The 17,697-nt window shown below is 32.8% G+C and overlaps 1 protein-coding gene across 8 annotated transcripts in view; it reads right to left on the bottom strand.

Moving 5' to 3' along the window:
- Positions 1-17,697, bottom strand: part of LOC143252792 (folliculin-interacting protein 2-like) — a 116,593-nt gene that overhangs the window by 69,989 nt on the left and 28,907 nt on the right. For 2 of the 8 annotated variants that reach the window (XM_076505494.1, XM_076505493.1), the window contains exon 1: positions 5,632-6,048. The exons of 2 other annotated variants lie outside the window; for them this stretch is intronic. In XM_076505494.1, coding sequence (XP_076361609.1) covers positions 5,632-5,747 — 116 coding nt within the window. In that variant the 5' untranslated portion in view covers positions 5,748-6,048. Of the gene's footprint in view, positions 1-2,378; positions 2,434-5,631; positions 6,052-9,966; positions 10,029-17,697 lie in introns of those variants that run through there. 4 more of the 8 variants (XR_013029142.1, XM_076505498.1, XM_076505492.1 and 1 more) reach the window with 4 other exon arrangements.

Genomic DNA, 17,697 nt, shown 5'->3' on the forward strand with positions numbered 1-17,697 from the left:
TTGGTTTAAATGCAATTTCCATGTACAAAAGGGTATCTTGATACAAGATGAGTTTTCTCTTCAGTGTTTTAGAAATCATAATTCTTAAAAGGAAACAAGAATATTATCAATATGCTGCAAAGGTCAGTTGGATTTTAAAAAATCCCTAACATAGAACTTGTATTAATACTGTCAAATTCCTATTACAAATAAACCATTTTTATTCAAAATGCACAACAGGTTTTAAAATATCTTGTCGATATAGTAAACGAGAAATTATGGTTGCTCCGAGTTTTGCTTAACTGACTAGAACCCGTTTCTTGTAGTAATGATGGTCAAATGAAACCAAAGGAGCAAAATGTTGGTTTTCTCATTGTTGTGTTGTGCACCTTCTAAAACATGTCTCTTTATTACTTGAAGACTTCTCTCCAATTCATCCAGTATCAATAGCATATTTGACTGTAAATTAACTCCCTGTGAAATTCTGTCATCAATTTTCTGCCGTGATTGTACCAAGCATACCTGTCCAATTTTCCCTAGTTTCGTTGTGTATCTCTTTAAGGCATAACGGCTTTTTATCCATCAGTTCTAAGGCATTTACAATTCGGCTCTTTCATATTCCATGGTGGCTCTAACATCATTTTACACTATCAATGTTCTGTATTGCTTGGCTTGTTCTTTCTAATTTTTTGTTGGAATCCTTTGGAAATTTTTAAGTTATTTCTCCTATACCTTTTGACCTCTGTATCTTTTAGGCTAGTTCCTCTTCTGCTGTCAGTTCTTCCATTTGGATTTATTGTAACTATCAAAATTACTTTTCTGACCCATTCGCTTTTGTTTTTTTAATAATGCCGTCCTGAATATAGCCATGATAGCTTTGAGTACTATTCTATACTGGATTTGCTCTAAGTAAGTTTTTGAGTTAGCTCTTTCTTGGCTATGTACATGAGCACGAACTTGTGGTCTACATATTACAAGGCAACAAGCTTCGACTTCTTCAACTCAAAGAATTTAGCAGATGCGAAAAGGTCAAAACTCTCCCTCTTTATTTGCTATTTTTGTGAGGTCTTCAATTACTGGCTAGAATACAACTCATAGTTTCAAGTGCTTCTTCCGATCTTTCATTGCGTTTTGGTTAGTATTTACCAAAATAGGGCTTCTCTTCTCTCTTTTATACGTGTGTGCCTATGGGTGCATTGGAAAATTGTTTGAAATTTTACGCAAAGCTACTCGAGGGTTATCTGCGCTAGTCGTCTCTAATTTTGTAGTGTAAGACTAGAGGGAAGGCAGCTAGTCATCACCACTCAACGCCAACTCTTGGGCTACTCTTTTACCAACGAATAGTGGGACTGACCATTACATTATAACGCCCTCACGGCTTAAAGGGCAAGCATGTTTGGTGCAACGGGGATTCGAACCCGCGACCCTCAGATTACGAGTCGAACGCCTTAACCCACCTGGCCATGCCGGGCCCAATAGGGACAAACATTATTGTAATGCTAAGTAATAGTGACATTGTTACGAAAATATTAATTTTAAAATCTTCTCCTCCTCGTTAAATTATCTAATTTCAGTGACGAGAAGACAAACACATAAAATTTGTAACAAAAATCATGTAAACTAAACCTCCCTCACTTTCAAATGTTTTTTCTCTCTCTCATTATCCGTCCCAGCTGACAAATTCTGGTACTATACAAAAGGCCTCTTAGACAAATACTTGTTAGAAACAAATGATAGATCTGAAATGCTATTTTTATGTGATTTGATTCCAAGTCCGAAATGGAAAAGATGGAATAGAAATTTGTAGTTTGCGTGCTTTTTTATTACAAGTTTTACGCATACTGGTTTATAAAGTTGTTTAAACTGTAATATTTCAGTCTTCTAAGTAAGGTAGTAACGTAAATCAAGAATCAGATATGCTGTAATTTATATAGTCCCTCTTGCAGTTTATAAATAGACATGGTAAGCTATAATTTCAAATATGTACTGTCCAATCGTCTTCCCTTTACTTTATGCCGGCCATAAAAGGCTTATTTATAATAATACTTTTGGTGAAAGATACCCATTTTCATTGTGGATACCAAGTTCCACTTATTGGCTTGAAAAATCAACCAACTTCATATCTTATTATTCTTTCTTTTCTGCTCAAGAATGTAGATATCAAAGTTTTTTTTAAATAAAAGTATTTAGTACCATTCGCAAACTTAAAATATTTGGTGAGAGATGATTTTCTCGTTACTATTATTAATTTCCAAACAAATATGTATAGTTCATTTTCACAAACTCTTCATTAATATGAACCTCTTTCCGTTACGTTTTGTTTTTATGTTGTTGTTGTTTAGTTGTATATGTGAATAGTATAGTTAATATTATATATATATATATATATATATACATACTGCAAACCGTGTTGACTGTCTAAACGTTTGTCTGTCTCCCGTCAGAAAAGCTCAACATTCACTTTCGAAATGACTGGAAAACAGGCATAAATAATGTTGACATAAATTTTATTTCACAAGCAGCATATTTTACATTAAATTGTTAGGAAGTAATCACACTATCATTCACGTTTCAAAATGTGACGTAGCTTAAAGAATAAAAATGTAGATTTACATATTGTTGAAAAGCTTTTGCCATGACTGAAATGTTCAACAATTACTTTTCACAATGGGTAGTTAAGTAGCTTGGAGTGAAACCAAGAGTGCAGCACTATTAACCTTTTTAAAGTCCAGGAAAGAATTTAAATTAACAGATTAGCTTAAACTTTTTCCGTCACTGAGGACGGGTACTTTTTTGTGTATTCATAGGCTATTTTCAAATTTGCAAATAATTATTGCTGTTTCCAGCACAAAGCTACTCGATGAGATATCTGTGCTCCGTTAGTAGCGAGGAGACAAACACCGAATGTTTAAGTTCCGTAAACTTACCGCTGACCCACTTCACGATCTGATTTAAATAAATAATTTCACATAAAAACATTGTCCAAAATAACTGCACTTATTTTTGCGAAATAAAAAATATTTTCAACTGGTATTAAAACAAAAAATAATTATGTTTTTGCATAGGCTCCTTCAGGTGTGTCACAGACAGAAGAGAAAATAATAAAATAGAGAAATAACAAATATTAGTTTAAAAATCAAATCTAAACTTAAGAATGATTTTGTGCGAAACTTAAAAATATATTTTTATCTTCGTATTTGTCTGTGCAGCAGTACAATATTGTATACGTGTGTGTGTGTGTGTGTTACATTTTTAACACAAGTATGAAAATTTGTCAAAGTTATTTTGAAAACTTACATTTACCTTTCAGAAATTTCACTGTAATCTTATGAATATACAAGTTCAATGTATTTAATATAGTTTGTACAATTAACTGGAATTTTTGTTACAATGCAATATACACAAAGAGTGTTTGACTAATAAAAATGATACTTCCTTTTACCCTACTTATTCTGTTTCCTTATCTAGATATCATACGATCAAACATGTGACTTGAGAGGTTGGTATTCATACTATGTAATTATTTCTTTCATTTCCCAAAAATCAAGGTCTCAAAAGAAATTGTATATTCACTAACTGATGTCATACGACAGTGCTCTGAATATTATTTGAAAGATACTATTTTGAATGTAAAATATATATTCCGAACAGATTGTATAAAATATATTAAAACATTGTTTTAAAAATGTATATCTCAGTAAATTAAAGAAATGTAAATTAATTTTTGATGATTCAATTTTGCTACTAACGACACTTTTGACCAGTAATCTACATTGAAATATCTTATGACGACACTATTTTGTCATATTTTATATAAATGTAGGGCTTATCTGCATTATTTTAACTTTTGTTGCATTTTCTTGGAAGTATCTAAATATACATTACAGTAAATTAAAAAGTTACGGTACGTGAGATAAAAAAAAAGTATTTTGGACAGTATCTTGTGGGAGGTTAAGAAAAAATAGTAATTTTGAAATGCTATTTTTACACGCCTCCGATTTAAGATCCACAATGGACATCTGTCAGTGTTTAAACGGTAAAACTTAGAATAATACATACATGTACTCCATATACAAATAGGGTTTGAAATAATCTTTTGTCTCTTATCATCCAGCCCAACTGACTACTTTCGGTATTGATCAAAATGCCGACTGGAAAGTGTCTGGTACGAAAGGAAAAATTGATTCGAAACTCTATCTGCACACGTTTCTGGATTTGAATCCGCAATGAGCAAATTAAGAAAAACGTTAGGAAAAAACAAACATTTAATATTCTTTTTCTCATAAATTTTAGGTCTATTTGTTGCTAATGCTTTTCCAGTTTCATCCATGTAAACAATATATATATTTATTTTTTATTGTTATATTTCTTCTTTGGTAGACTTTTTGGTATGTTATTAATTTTGTGTGTTTTTTAAAGGGCAGTCTGTTGGCATGATCAATGTTTCGCTCTACTAATAGACGTGTAACTTCTTCAAAACAAGGATTTTGAGAAAAAAAGATACACGTTAACTGAACGAAAGGTAAACCCTCATTAGCTTACAGGAGGTTATCCACTAGAAAAGTCATTAGAGTTCACTTCTCTCGTGGATTACCAAAATTCACAATAGTAACTGTCCTATTAGACCTAATGTATCTAACCTAGGCATTTATGATTAAAAACTGGATTTTTTAGTGGATTATATGAAACCATTTACCACTAATGAACATTTTGCGACAGTTTTGACATCTTTGAATACCTCAGGAAACTAACCTTCTTGAAACCAGTCTTTAATGCCGATTTTGATACTGAATAACTATAACTACCATTCGATTGAAAGAAATGATTAATCTATGCACAAACTTGAGTATGCGTGTGTTTTCGTATAGCAAAGCCACATCCGAAAAATTACCGCTATTCCACCAAGAAACCAATTTGAAAACTGTGGTGTTGTAAATGGTTTAAGTAAAGCTGTGCTTCTTGACCTACTTAATTTCGCAATAAAATCATATTTATGTTTCAAGGAAAATGTTAGAGCGAAATTTATGGTGCAGCAATGGGATGTAAATTAGCTCCGTGTCGAGCTAATTTTTTATCTATGCTATTATGAAAGATCACGGTTACAAAAGTTTTTTGATAACTTCCGTCTGGTCTTTTATAAAACTATGTATATAATAATTTTGTACATACGTATTTTTTATCGTATCTGAATGACAGACACCAGAACATAAAATTTGCTATTGAAAAAAAAACAAAAAAACTCGACATTACCTTTCTGTAGTTTGTAGAACAATTTTGGTATCGCTGAGATATTAAGCCAAGTTTTTTTTATCTCAGTTATTCATATTAAAGAATGTTTTAAAATAAGCATCACAGAAACAGATTTTTCATTAAATTAATTACATTTACTTTCAACTGAAAAATCCGATGTAATACTGTTAGTTACTTTGTATATTCTCAAGAAAAATGTTTGGACATTAATTTGCAATATGCACGAAATATTTAAATGATTTATTCATTAAATAATCATACGTAGTTGAGTTCAAAATTTCAATTTTTTTTTATCTGTACTTGTAATACGTATATACAGCTCACATATACAAATACATTTATTTCTGCTTTTATTATGAACAAATACGTTAACCAGAAGGGCACGAAGTACATACAACTTACTTGTAAAACTCAAGCGAACGAACTCCAGCCTTCAATCGAAAATAATTAAATATATCATCTCTTGATGGCAGTGAACTAAGAAAATATTTCCAAAGAGAAATAAATCCTAACAGCATCTCTCGTGAATTTTAACAATCACATCTCTGTCAACAGTAAGTCTCCAATATAAACTTACATAGCCTTAATAACGATATTCAAGTTTTGTGGTAGTTGTTTCTGTTATTCATTTCCTTTCTATATGCATTATTTGGCCTCTCAACACTCATTGCGGCTGAGCTATTCAAAGAATACCCGTGCCACACGTTGTCACGTGCTTCGTTTCACTCTCTCACATGAAACCGTGTCATGTGGTTTTGTTATAGCCGCCATTTTATCTAGTTGACATTCAAGAGGGATTGTAATTTATTTTTTAGTTCTTATCTGTCAACATGGGATTATAAAACATGTAAATTGTTGTATAATGTTTTCAGTTTATAAAGTCAGTGAACTTTAAAATTATTACACAGGTAGGAAAGCATCTTAAAATTGCAAGTAAGGTATATTAACGTTCAAAAACGCCGCATATTAGCATAATATTTTAATAAAACAATCACATTAAATTGTTATTATTAACACTTTACCCATATTCTCAGTATAATATTAACTGACACGGTGTATTAGTCATACACTTGTACGTCTACTCTATTGACAAAAAGTGCGTTAACGATGTATCCTGGCAGAAAATACGTTACGAGAAAAATATCAATTTATCGTTCATTCTAACACATTCTATTGCAGGGCCCAAGAAACAATGTCCAACGGTGTCATGAAGTGGTATGATAAACAAAAAAAAAATAGGTTTTTATCTTACGTGTGTTCGTAACTGTCGCTTAAAAAAGGGTTAAAATGTAGAAAAGAATGTGAAAACGAAAATATTAATAAAAACAAACATGAAATAAAAAATAAACGAATCTTAAGTAAGATAATTATTTTTAAAAATAAACGGTTGAAGGAACTATTTGAAAAATTAAACAGTGTATTGGCTAACGGTAAATTGAAAGGACGAGTACACGAAACAAGTTGTAATATACAAAAATTAAACAATGCCTGCATTATACGAAATATTGTATTGAACACAACTGTTCAAGCATATATAACGAATCTCACGTTCCACTTGAAACACGAATACTGTGAAATCAATTAAGAAATGTAGCTCCACTTTTTCTGGAGATACCTTGAAATAAGCAAAGTTAATTTTTCCTGCAAAACTCACTACATTTCAAGCTATCAGTATATTAGTCTAACACAATTCAAGAACAAATCTATTGGCAGAGCCTTACCTGAAGTTTTTTTTCAATTTTCTTACCTTTTAGGGTATTTGTCAACGCTCTTGAACAAAGAAAAGTATATAAACAAGGTCTTGAACAGCCACCAATGAGTGAAAAGTTAAACATAAAATCAAACAAATTATATGGAAAAAAAAAAAGAGCTGTGGATGGCAAAGATATTTTTATACTTGCTTTCGTTCTCCCTGCTGATATGAAACCTGCTTATTCACATCTATCAAATAAATAAAAAACTGTCGGTTTTTTGTGAGACAAAAACTTGAATAGTTTTGCCACTCCAATCAAGATTTGTATCAATGTCTTCTTTGTTTGAAAAACTGATTTGAATTTTTAAAAAAGAAAAAGAGGTGGTTCGATGACATTATTTGTATAGGTGTTTTAAACAGTCAGGAGGAAAAAAGCTATTCCTGTATAAAAAAATAAGCGGTGTTGTAAGAAAGCTTCTCATTGTCCCAGTACCTATTGTATTAGTTAAAAGTTTTTATATATTTAAAAATGGCTGGTATGGGTAGAGAAAGCATCAGCAGAGGAGCAAACAACGTTTTGACCTTATTTGGTCATTGTTAGGTTCACAAAGTTTTTAGTCTGTTATGCAGTTCAGTAAATATAAAATATCATGGATGAAACTTTTAACATGTTAATATGATGACTTCCCTCAAAAAATAACAGGAAATGCTTTTACTTAACTACAACATCAAAATTTGAAAGCTAAGAACAATTTTGTTTATGAAACTAAACTCTTCAGATAGCTATGTACAGTTTTACTTTTGTTTTTAATACCTAATGTCAAATTTATTCATGTAGTGAACATTTTAACTGTCAATAACATTATCTGTTTGGATAAGCAAACTAGAGTTAAAGGATTTGTTTCAGAATCAGTTTCTGAGCATTAATTAAATTATATTTTTGTGGCTCACTAGAACTATAAGCTTTCAATTTTTAACAGTTTTATTTTTGTAATTATGCTTCATCCATCAATCAGATTCAATCTCTATCCCTAAGCAGAGGATAAACAACAAATACAACTAAACTGTATTTGTTTTATTTCAACTAACTGAGAAATAATGAAAATGCTATTAACCAATTAGATTTGATTTCTCTAAGCCCAATTCCTTGGCTGTGGTTTCACTAGAAACTAGTACGTAGTTACCTTTAATTATCCAGTACCTTATACTGTCAGCAGGTGTTTACAAAGCTTTCATATGTTTCCTCTGTTATATTCCAATCTCTTTTCCTTCTAAGATATAGTTTTACATGATTGCATTAATATTATTATTATTCTTACCTATATGTATATTTAATCATGAACTATGGTTTGAATTGGCTGTTATTAATCGGAAAGCTACACAATGGGCAATTTGCTCTGCCCACAGTGGATATAAAAACTTGATTTTAGCATCACAAGCTTGCATACTTAATGCTTAGCCATTAAGTTTATTCAACATATGTAAGGAGTAATTTATTTTGCATTTTATTGGTCTTTATGTGAATGTGTGTTGAATGCATAATCCAACTTATTGATATTGTTAAAATTAAAGGGTTTGTTTTATATCTTTTATTTAAATGGATTTTTTATCTGTTGTATTGCTTTGATTATTTTTCCAAAATTCTATTACAACAGTTAAAAGTTATCTAGAAAGAGATCATGGTTCTGGTCACAACTAGTGATTGGGCAAATAAGACCAAAGCTGGAGAAGATGAACAAAGAAGCCTCACGTAGAGTAAACTGGGACTTACAAAAATTTGGAAAAACTAAATATCTTTGTGACAAAGATAAAAAACAACAATCTGAAATATTCATTATATAAGAACTTACATGGATGCTGAGAACCTGTGGGTTAAATTCAAAGAGGTGTTAAAAGAAGCAGGAGACAAGGTTGTGAAGAAAACAGGATGAAATAGTAAAAGATGAAGGAAGGAAGACAGAAACAGAATGAAGTAGAATAAAGAAATCAAGCATTTGTGTAGATAGATAGAATATGACTACCTGAATAAAATGTGTGTAGAAATGGAGGAAAGTGAGGCAACACAATGTTTTAATTTCAACTTGTAATTCAATTTATAAAGATGAAATGATGTTCACACTTTAAAAAAAAAAAAAAGTTATGCTTGTGCTTATCCCCAAAAAAATTAAGTCTATGAAGTGTGTTAAATACAGAACTATCAACTTACACCTTAAAAGTACTGCTAAAAGTAATACTCAAGATATTTAATATAAGGTTAACAATGAACTGTCAGAAAATCAAAATAATTTTTAAAAATGTAAGGGCATACAAGAAAGCATATTCTTCATTGGATTTCAGGCTCAGGAAATGCAAAGTAATCATTATGTACGATTCACAGACGTTGAGAAAGTTGTGAAAAGATAATTATCAGAATGAAAATTGAGCAAACATCAGAATTCTAAACTGAAGTCAAGAAGCAGCAGTTTGATTAAACAGAGAATTAAGCAGCTAGTTCACAGTTAGGAGACATGTAACAAATATAACTGCAACCATTAACATTATATAGGCCTGGCATGGCCAGGTGGATTTAGGCATTCGACTAATAATCTGAGGGTCACGGGTTCTCATCCCAGTTGCACCAAACATGCATGCCCTTTCAGCTGTAAGGGTATTATAATGTGTTAGTCAATCCCACTATACATTGGTAAAAGAGTAGCCCAAGAGTTGGCAGTGAGCGGTGATGACTAGCTGCCTTCCCTCTAGTCTTACACTGCTAAATTATGGATGGCTAGTGCAGATAGCCCTCGAGAAGCTTTGTGCGAAATTTAAAAAAAACAAACAACATTATATAATTTATATACAAGATGGTTGATGAGAAAAGTAGTTACTAATACAAAAATATCAAGGCTTAAGGAAATAGAATTTGTAATAACAAGAATGGTGATGATACTATATTTATGATACAGGGCAAGACTATAGGCTCATAATAAGTATCAAGAAAGCTGAGAGAATTATTATTTCATTATCTAAGGAAGTCACAGAATGAGGATCGAAGTAAGACTTACTTAAAAAGGATTACCAGTAGTGATATCAAATGTGAAGAAAGAGGTGAAGCCAAGGATAGGAACTGAAAAAAACACACACAAGATTCTTCAATTTCAAGTAATTGCTCAGGAAAGATGTAAAAATGTTATATATAATCAGGAATGGACTGGAGACAAAAACACTTGAATTAAAAAAGCTGGTGCAGGTAACAAGGAATAGAGAACAAGAGAAAAGCTTAATTGTCAACCTTCACTATGATTGATTGATTGAAGAATGATTTAGGTACTTTAATGTATTTGGTTTTCTTTTGTATTACATTGATGGTTTCATGCATTATGTTTTGTTTCACTTTATAAAAAGGTTTATTTTCCAAGAATTCAATTATATTTTAAAGGGTTTTATATGGTATTATTACATTTTAATTTTTTTTGTCACATATTTTACCTTATATGTTTAAATAGCTGTGAGTCTTATTTATGTATAATTTGTGTATGTATGACTATGTTATTTGTCCTGTCTCCTTCTGTCACTTTAACATACAATTTGACTAAAAATTATAATTTATACATACTTTTCACAGCATCAAGTTTTAACTTTATATTGGTATAAAATTTAAAGTCAGACAGAAAACAAGCCTAAGTAAGATAAAAATTATGTCTCTTATCATAAAAATGTTGATATTTAGTTCTACTTTAGAACATACAAAATGTGTTCAAGGCCATGAGCCAATTCAATCATGTTACTTTTTCATATCAGGATTTGTTCAAAGAATTTAACTCCTATGTATGTACAGTGTGTCACCTGAAAATGCTCTACAACTGCCACATGAAGCACAGACTTTCAGACAGTTATGATCCAATTCTGTGATATGTCAGAAACAGAATATGAATCATGGTTTATTTTTGTCTTCAGAGTCAGGGCCTACTATGAAATCTCATCTGTTTTTCACTGATTATTGCATTTGTTATATGCACTATTTTACACTAAATTCATTAAACAAGCAAACCATTTTTGTTATGTTCACTTTCACCTTGAAAAAGTAACTTGTATATTTCTCTTATATCCAGTGAAATTCATTTTGATTAATATGAAAATCACTGTTCTTTTGAAATGTAATTGGTAACAGTATAGAACTCCACTTGAATGGTTAGCCAGTTAAAATTTATTCTTTTCTCTTCATTAATAAAATTCGTTTTGTGTCTGTTTTCATTCACAGTCCTAACTCTTTTCATCCACCCACAACATATCAGCATGCTTCTCGTTCCAGATATTAGATAAACAGAACCACAGGTACATGTAACTGTACGTCCTGTTTATCCTTGAAATACAATAAACCACTGTTGTTTAAAAACACAGAAAAAAACTTTCTGCAAATAAAATTTTTCAGTATTCAGTGTGTGTACTTGTTTAAAATTCAACACAAAATCAGACATTAACGAACAACGTTATGTCTCCTATCACATGATAATCATACAGTATGTTGATACAATATCTGTTACCACATGTTTACATCACATGTGCACTAAACCTGAATAAACTACAGCAGGTATTTAGTTTTAAGGAAATATATTTCACTTTCCCAACTGGGGTGTTCAGGGATAAGAGTGTCCCCTTTTGCCCCTGCCATGAATATATTAAGAAGTCAAATAATTAATTATTTCAGTGGTGTTGGTAGAAAGGTCAGTGAATGCCTACTACAAGATTTGGTAAATATCTGGTGGGTGTCGAGGCAGAGTGAAGTCCACGGCCTTCAGTGAAGGAGGTGGTGACTTCGAAGATGTCGACAATATTGAAAATGAGAAGACACAGCTGTGAAGAAAAGAAACACATCAGCAGAGTCTGGACAAACCATTTAAACAACAAATTAATGAGCTTTTACCACAGCCATTTGGTGGCAGGGATCTATAAATCCAATGCCTTGACTAGGATGAACCAAACAAGCCAATAATTTAGATGTGAGGGGGGGGGAAATCAGAAAAAACCCACTTTCACAGAACAGGTGCAGAATAATCTACCTGTTCTGTGCCCATACCTGAAAATGTAAACATACAAAATTATAAAAATATGTAATGTGCCTTCAGTGTGTTTGTGGTTGTGTTAGTGTTAGATACAAGTTATACGAAGAATGTTGCTTTGTATGGGGCGCTCATCATTATCTTTAGGATGGCCAGCAGGAGTTTCGTTGTTCTGCTTTGTTATAATATTTCATTGAAAAACAGACTAATTTTTTGCTGACCCTTTCAATGTTGCATGATTTGTGTAGACAGGCAAATTGGGTGTATTTGAGGAGTCTTAAGGCTAATCTGAAAACTTTGTCTTGTTGTAATTGAATCATGTTTCTTATACTTTTTGAGCAGTTATAGGTGATTTGGCATTCATACTCTATGACTGGCTGGATATATGCTACATATATTTCAATTAGCATTTCAAGGTTGCAACCTTTGTTCTTACCTGTGATTACGTTTAAGTGGGCAATTCATTTGCTTACGAATTTATTTATGTGTTTGAAATGTTGAGATAATGTTAGTCATGTATCAAAGGTTATATCTAAAAATTTGACTGTTGAGCTTATCTTTATTTGGCTATTTTGAGTTGGATTTTAACTTTTTCTTAATGTTATTAAATTGTTTATTTAAACTATGGTGGAAAATAACTGCTGTTGTTCTATGAGGATTGAGGGTTACCCTCCAGTTGTCACACCATTCAAGGATGGTGTCCACAGATTTTTGAATTCTGTCTGCAGTAATTATTGGATTTTGCAAGGTGCTCCAGACAGCAATGTTGTCTGCATATTGCAAGACAAAAGTATTGGGTAGGCTCAGGAAAGGAATATTGCTGGCAAACAGGATGCATAGTGGGGTGAAAGAACAGATCCCTGTGGAACACCTGCTATGATATTGAATGTTTCAGAAAATGTGTTGTTAATTTTGACCATAGCTGTTCTGTCTGTAAGAAAGCTGGAGATCCACCTAAGGGTGGTATTAATTCCCATGTTTTGCAGATGATATCCGAGGGCATTATGCCACAGAGAATCAAATGTTTTTTCTATGTCTGGGGAAACTGCTATAGTTGCTTGGATGTTATTAAATGCTCTATGTATAGATTCAGTAAGTCTTGTTAAGTGGTCTATGGTTTGCTTCCCCTTGTGTAAGGAGTTTTGAATGTTTGGTGTGAGGTTGTGGTTCTCACAAAACAAGAGTAGTCTATTAGAGATAAGTTTTTCCAAGAAATTCCCAAGGCAACTGAGAAGACTTATTGGTCTAAAGTTATCTGGGTTTGGTTTGTTTGTTTTGAATTTCAAGCAAAGCTAAACAAGGGCTATCTGTGCTAGCTATCCCTAATTTTGCAGTGTAGGACTAGAGGGAAGGCAGCTAGTCATCACCACCCACTGCCAACTCTTGGGATAACCTTTTACCAATGAATAGTGGGATTGACTGTCACATAATAATGCCCCCACAATTGAAAGGGCAAGCATGTTTGTTGTGACAGGGGACCCTCAGATTACGAGTTGAGTGCTCTAACTACCTGGTCATGTTGAGCCTTGAGCTGTTGGTGGTTTCTTTTAGTATTACTGTGATAAATGCTTTTACTATGTGTCAAGATAGTGTCCAGAAAAGAGAGTTAAGTTCATTATATTTTGGAGGTGTGTGAAGAGAGAGGGTGATGCACTTTTAAGAATAGTGTTTCGAATCCTTTCATGGCCTGGAGTAAAGTTATTAAGGGTTTTAATGTTGATTTTCATCTTGCCTATTAAAATCATCCTGTTGAATGGGTTATTTTCAATTGAGGATGTTTGTATATTTAAGTTAGTTAAAAAATACTTCCTTTAAGAAATACACACATGCAACCACCCAACATCTTAAAAGGAAAACTAGAATCTATGAACAGATTAACAGATATGTGGTATTGGTTTTGTTTTTACAAAATTGAAATGAATACCACATATCTTTTAAATTATAAGCAATTATGTGACAAGCAAAGTGGAAAGAAACTACAGAAAAGGACATCAAACATATACATACTTCTTGTTAACAATGACTTATTAACTCTTTCAATCCATTATTTTCTGTGCTTTCTGCCAGAAATATTTTTATAACAGTCCCCCATTGGGACAGTGGTAAATTTTCAAATTTATAATGCTAAAATCAAAGTTTTGATTACACTGGGTGGAAACTTCAGATAGACAAAATAAAACAATACTTCATCAACATCAATAAGTTTCCTCCACAAACCATAGAAAACATTATATGCACACACCTAGACAAAAAGCAAAATCAACTAATAAAAGTAAATATATCCCATGAATTACAAAAATGTGAAACCATATACTGCTGCATACCATATATTCCCAACATCAACAGAAAAATAACCAACATTTGGCAAAAACTAGAAACAAAATATGACATTCCAGTTAATACCAAATTTATTCAAAAACCAGGCTTGTACAAAACTAAGGTCTATACTATGTAAAAACTACACTGACAAGCACCACACCAACATTATTTATAAAATGCAATGTGCCACAACTTCTATATTGGAGAAACAAGTAGAAAAATGGAAACCAGATTCAAAGAACACTAAATGTCACCTTCACACATTTCCAAACACAACATAACCATAGAAAACACCCAAATACTAAATAAAGAAACAAACATAAACAAACGCAAAATTAAAGAAGCCTAACTTATACAACAATTCAAGGCCAAAATAAACCAATACAAAGGAACACCTTTATACCTATATTAATAAATATAATCAAACATCTAAGCATGCCATCTCCATTCCTACACTCAATTACAAAATCCCCTTCAAACATGTGGTCAGCTATTGATCAGTTACCTCTTTCTTTCTTTGTAAACCTGACGATGACCAAAGAAGGTCGAAACGTTGTTCACTCCTCTACATAAATTTTTCTCAATCCATGCCAGCCGTTTTTACATATATATTTATCTATGCTCTGCCCACCACGGATATCGAAACACGGTTTCCAGCGTTGTAAATGTACAGACATGCTGCTGGAGGGCTAGTACTTAAAAGATACAATGACTAACTTTCGTAAAATCCCTGTTAATTGTGCTGAATTACTCTAAATATAAAGAGAAAGTACGATAAAAGAATTATATCTGCAACTTAATTTGAATAAAACATTGTAAAACTTATACGAACATCATTCACCCATTCGTCGACTAAAGCTTCGCAGAAATCTAGATAGCTAACGCCATCTTTACACATACTAAAAGTGTTAATCAGTTTGTTTATTGAATTTCGCGCAAAAATACTCGAGAGCTGTCTACGTTAGCCGTCCCTCATTTTACCCGACAAATAATGTGATTGATTGTAATATTAAAATACACACATGGCTGTAAAAGACGAGCATTTTTTATGACTAGATCTGATCCTACGACTAACAGATTTGAAATCCAATGCCCAAACCACAAAGCCATACCAGCCTAACTTAACAAGAAAATATTCTGAAATTTATATAATCATTAAAATTCTAATAATCGTATTTTAATGCTTTTATTTGTAAAATTCCGCTTCAAGACGTTTCATAGTTTAAACTTATTCTGACAAAAATATATTACTCTTTTGCAAAGAGTACCCAACAGTAAATGTTAAATAATTTTTACGTGGATCTTCCTTCAAAATTGTATTTTAATTTCAACTCGATAGATTATTTTTTCCAATTAAAACTTAACATAATCTTATAATCAAATTTATATTTCTTATTAACTGTCTTTCTCTCTACTGGTAGGCGCGGCATGGCCAGCTGGGTTAAGGCGTTCGACTCGTAATCCGAGGGTCGTGGGTTCGAACCCCGTCCCCGTTTCAGCCGTGGGAGCATTATAATGTGACGGTTAATCCCACTATTCGTTGGGAAAAGAGTAGCCCAAGAGTTGACGGTAAGTGGTGATGACTAGCTGCCTTCCCTCTGGTCTTACACTGCTAAATGACGAACGGCTAGCGCAGATTGACCTCGTACAGCTTTACGCAAAACTAAAAATAAAATAACATCTCTACTGGTGAATCAGCGATAAGTTCATAGACTTCATAACCACATTAACGAAATCGTTAGATTATTTAACAAATAGCTTTTTAAAAATGAAATGACTTGAAAGTCTACAATATTAATCAAATTCAGCATTTTAATGAAAACAGTTTTATCATGTATCGTGACAGAGTAAAATTTTATCTAGAAGTTTAATTTGTTTCTAAATTAATAATTATACTTCTACAGAATATAATGTTTGTTTGTTTTTGTTTGTTTGGAATTTCGCACAAAGCTACTCGAGGGCTATCTGTGCTAGCCGTCCCTAATTTAGCAGTGTAAGACTAGAGGGAAGGCAGCTAGTCATCACCACCCACCGCCAACTCTTGGGCTACTCTTTTACCAACGAATAGTGGGATTGACCGTCACATTATACACCCCCCACGGCTGGGAGGGCGAGCATGTTTAGCGCGACGCGGGCGCGAACCCGCGACCCTCGGATTACGAGTCGCACGCCTTACGCGCTTGGCCATGCCAGGCAGAATATAATGATGCATAATTTTAAAACGTGGATTGCAATGTTCTTAACTGTCATTAACTTAAGAATAATTAAAGAAAAACTACACTGATGTACTTATAGTATAACTTTCATGGACCATAACTGTAAATAGACAAATTTCAAAGAAACCATACAGAAATGTCCAAAATATCCTAAGGGAATTATCATCTGGACACGAGCTGGGTATACTTTCTGACCAAGGAGACGTAATGGTCCAGAAGAGCCTCATGCCTGTTTAAGATTCAAGTTATTAACATTCCTGGACTACTTACTGGAAGAAAAATTTCTATGTTGTACTACGCTGCTACTGTAAAATGGGTCACAAAAGGAAATTCTCTACTCTTCCAACATCCCAACTTAACCACCGCCGTTCTGACATCCGCTTCATTTCCCATGACATCTCAAGAACATATATCTACTTTAAGGTTTCAGCTATTTGCAACGTGATTGACATATTTATGAATGTATACGCGTACACTCCACGCTTAGTGTTGCTGACGCACAAAAATACAGCTAATAAAAAGGTCTCATATATTAATTTACTCTAACTTGGAATAACACAATTCCAAGTGCTGCAGCTATTCTTTGTTTGTTTTCTGAATTTTGCGCAAAGCTACACAAAAGCTATAAGTGTTAGCAGTCCCTAATTCAGCAATGAATAACTAGAAGGAAGGCAGCTAGTTATTACCGTCTACCACGAACTCTTGGGCTACTCTTTTACCACCTATGACCATCACACTTTAACGCCCCTACAGCTGAAATGGTAAACACGTTTGATCAAACTGCGACCCTAAAATTGAGAACCGAACGCCTTCACCACCTGGCCATACTGGAACCACTGCTGCTATTGAAGATTCTTTCTTGTTTCAGTTAGAAGAGTACAATAAGTGAGTCCTTGGACGTTTGTTGTATTCTTTATTATTACCACTTATAACCAACTTTTAGAAATTTTCTTGAGCAGCACAATTTCTAAATTAACTGATAATAATGAGCCATTTGATTCACTCTAAAATATTTCCTTTATTCAAAAGGACCTTGCTGATCTAACCTCAGAGCCAAAGCATGAATACTAATTTCACTATTAAGAAGCTTAACTCTTGATCTACCGATATAGTTCATCAGCTCTTGAAAAACAGATTTTTAATACTATGTGCCCACCTGCTTTTGAGTCCCTAATGTTATTTGGTACAGGCTTCCAAATAC

The sequence above is a fragment of the Tachypleus tridentatus genome, chromosome 6 (assembly GCF_004210375.1).
Source record: "Tachypleus tridentatus isolate NWPU-2018 chromosome 6, ASM421037v1, whole genome shotgun sequence".
Taxonomy (NCBI): domain Eukaryota; kingdom Metazoa; phylum Arthropoda; class Merostomata; order Xiphosura; family Limulidae; genus Tachypleus; species Tachypleus tridentatus.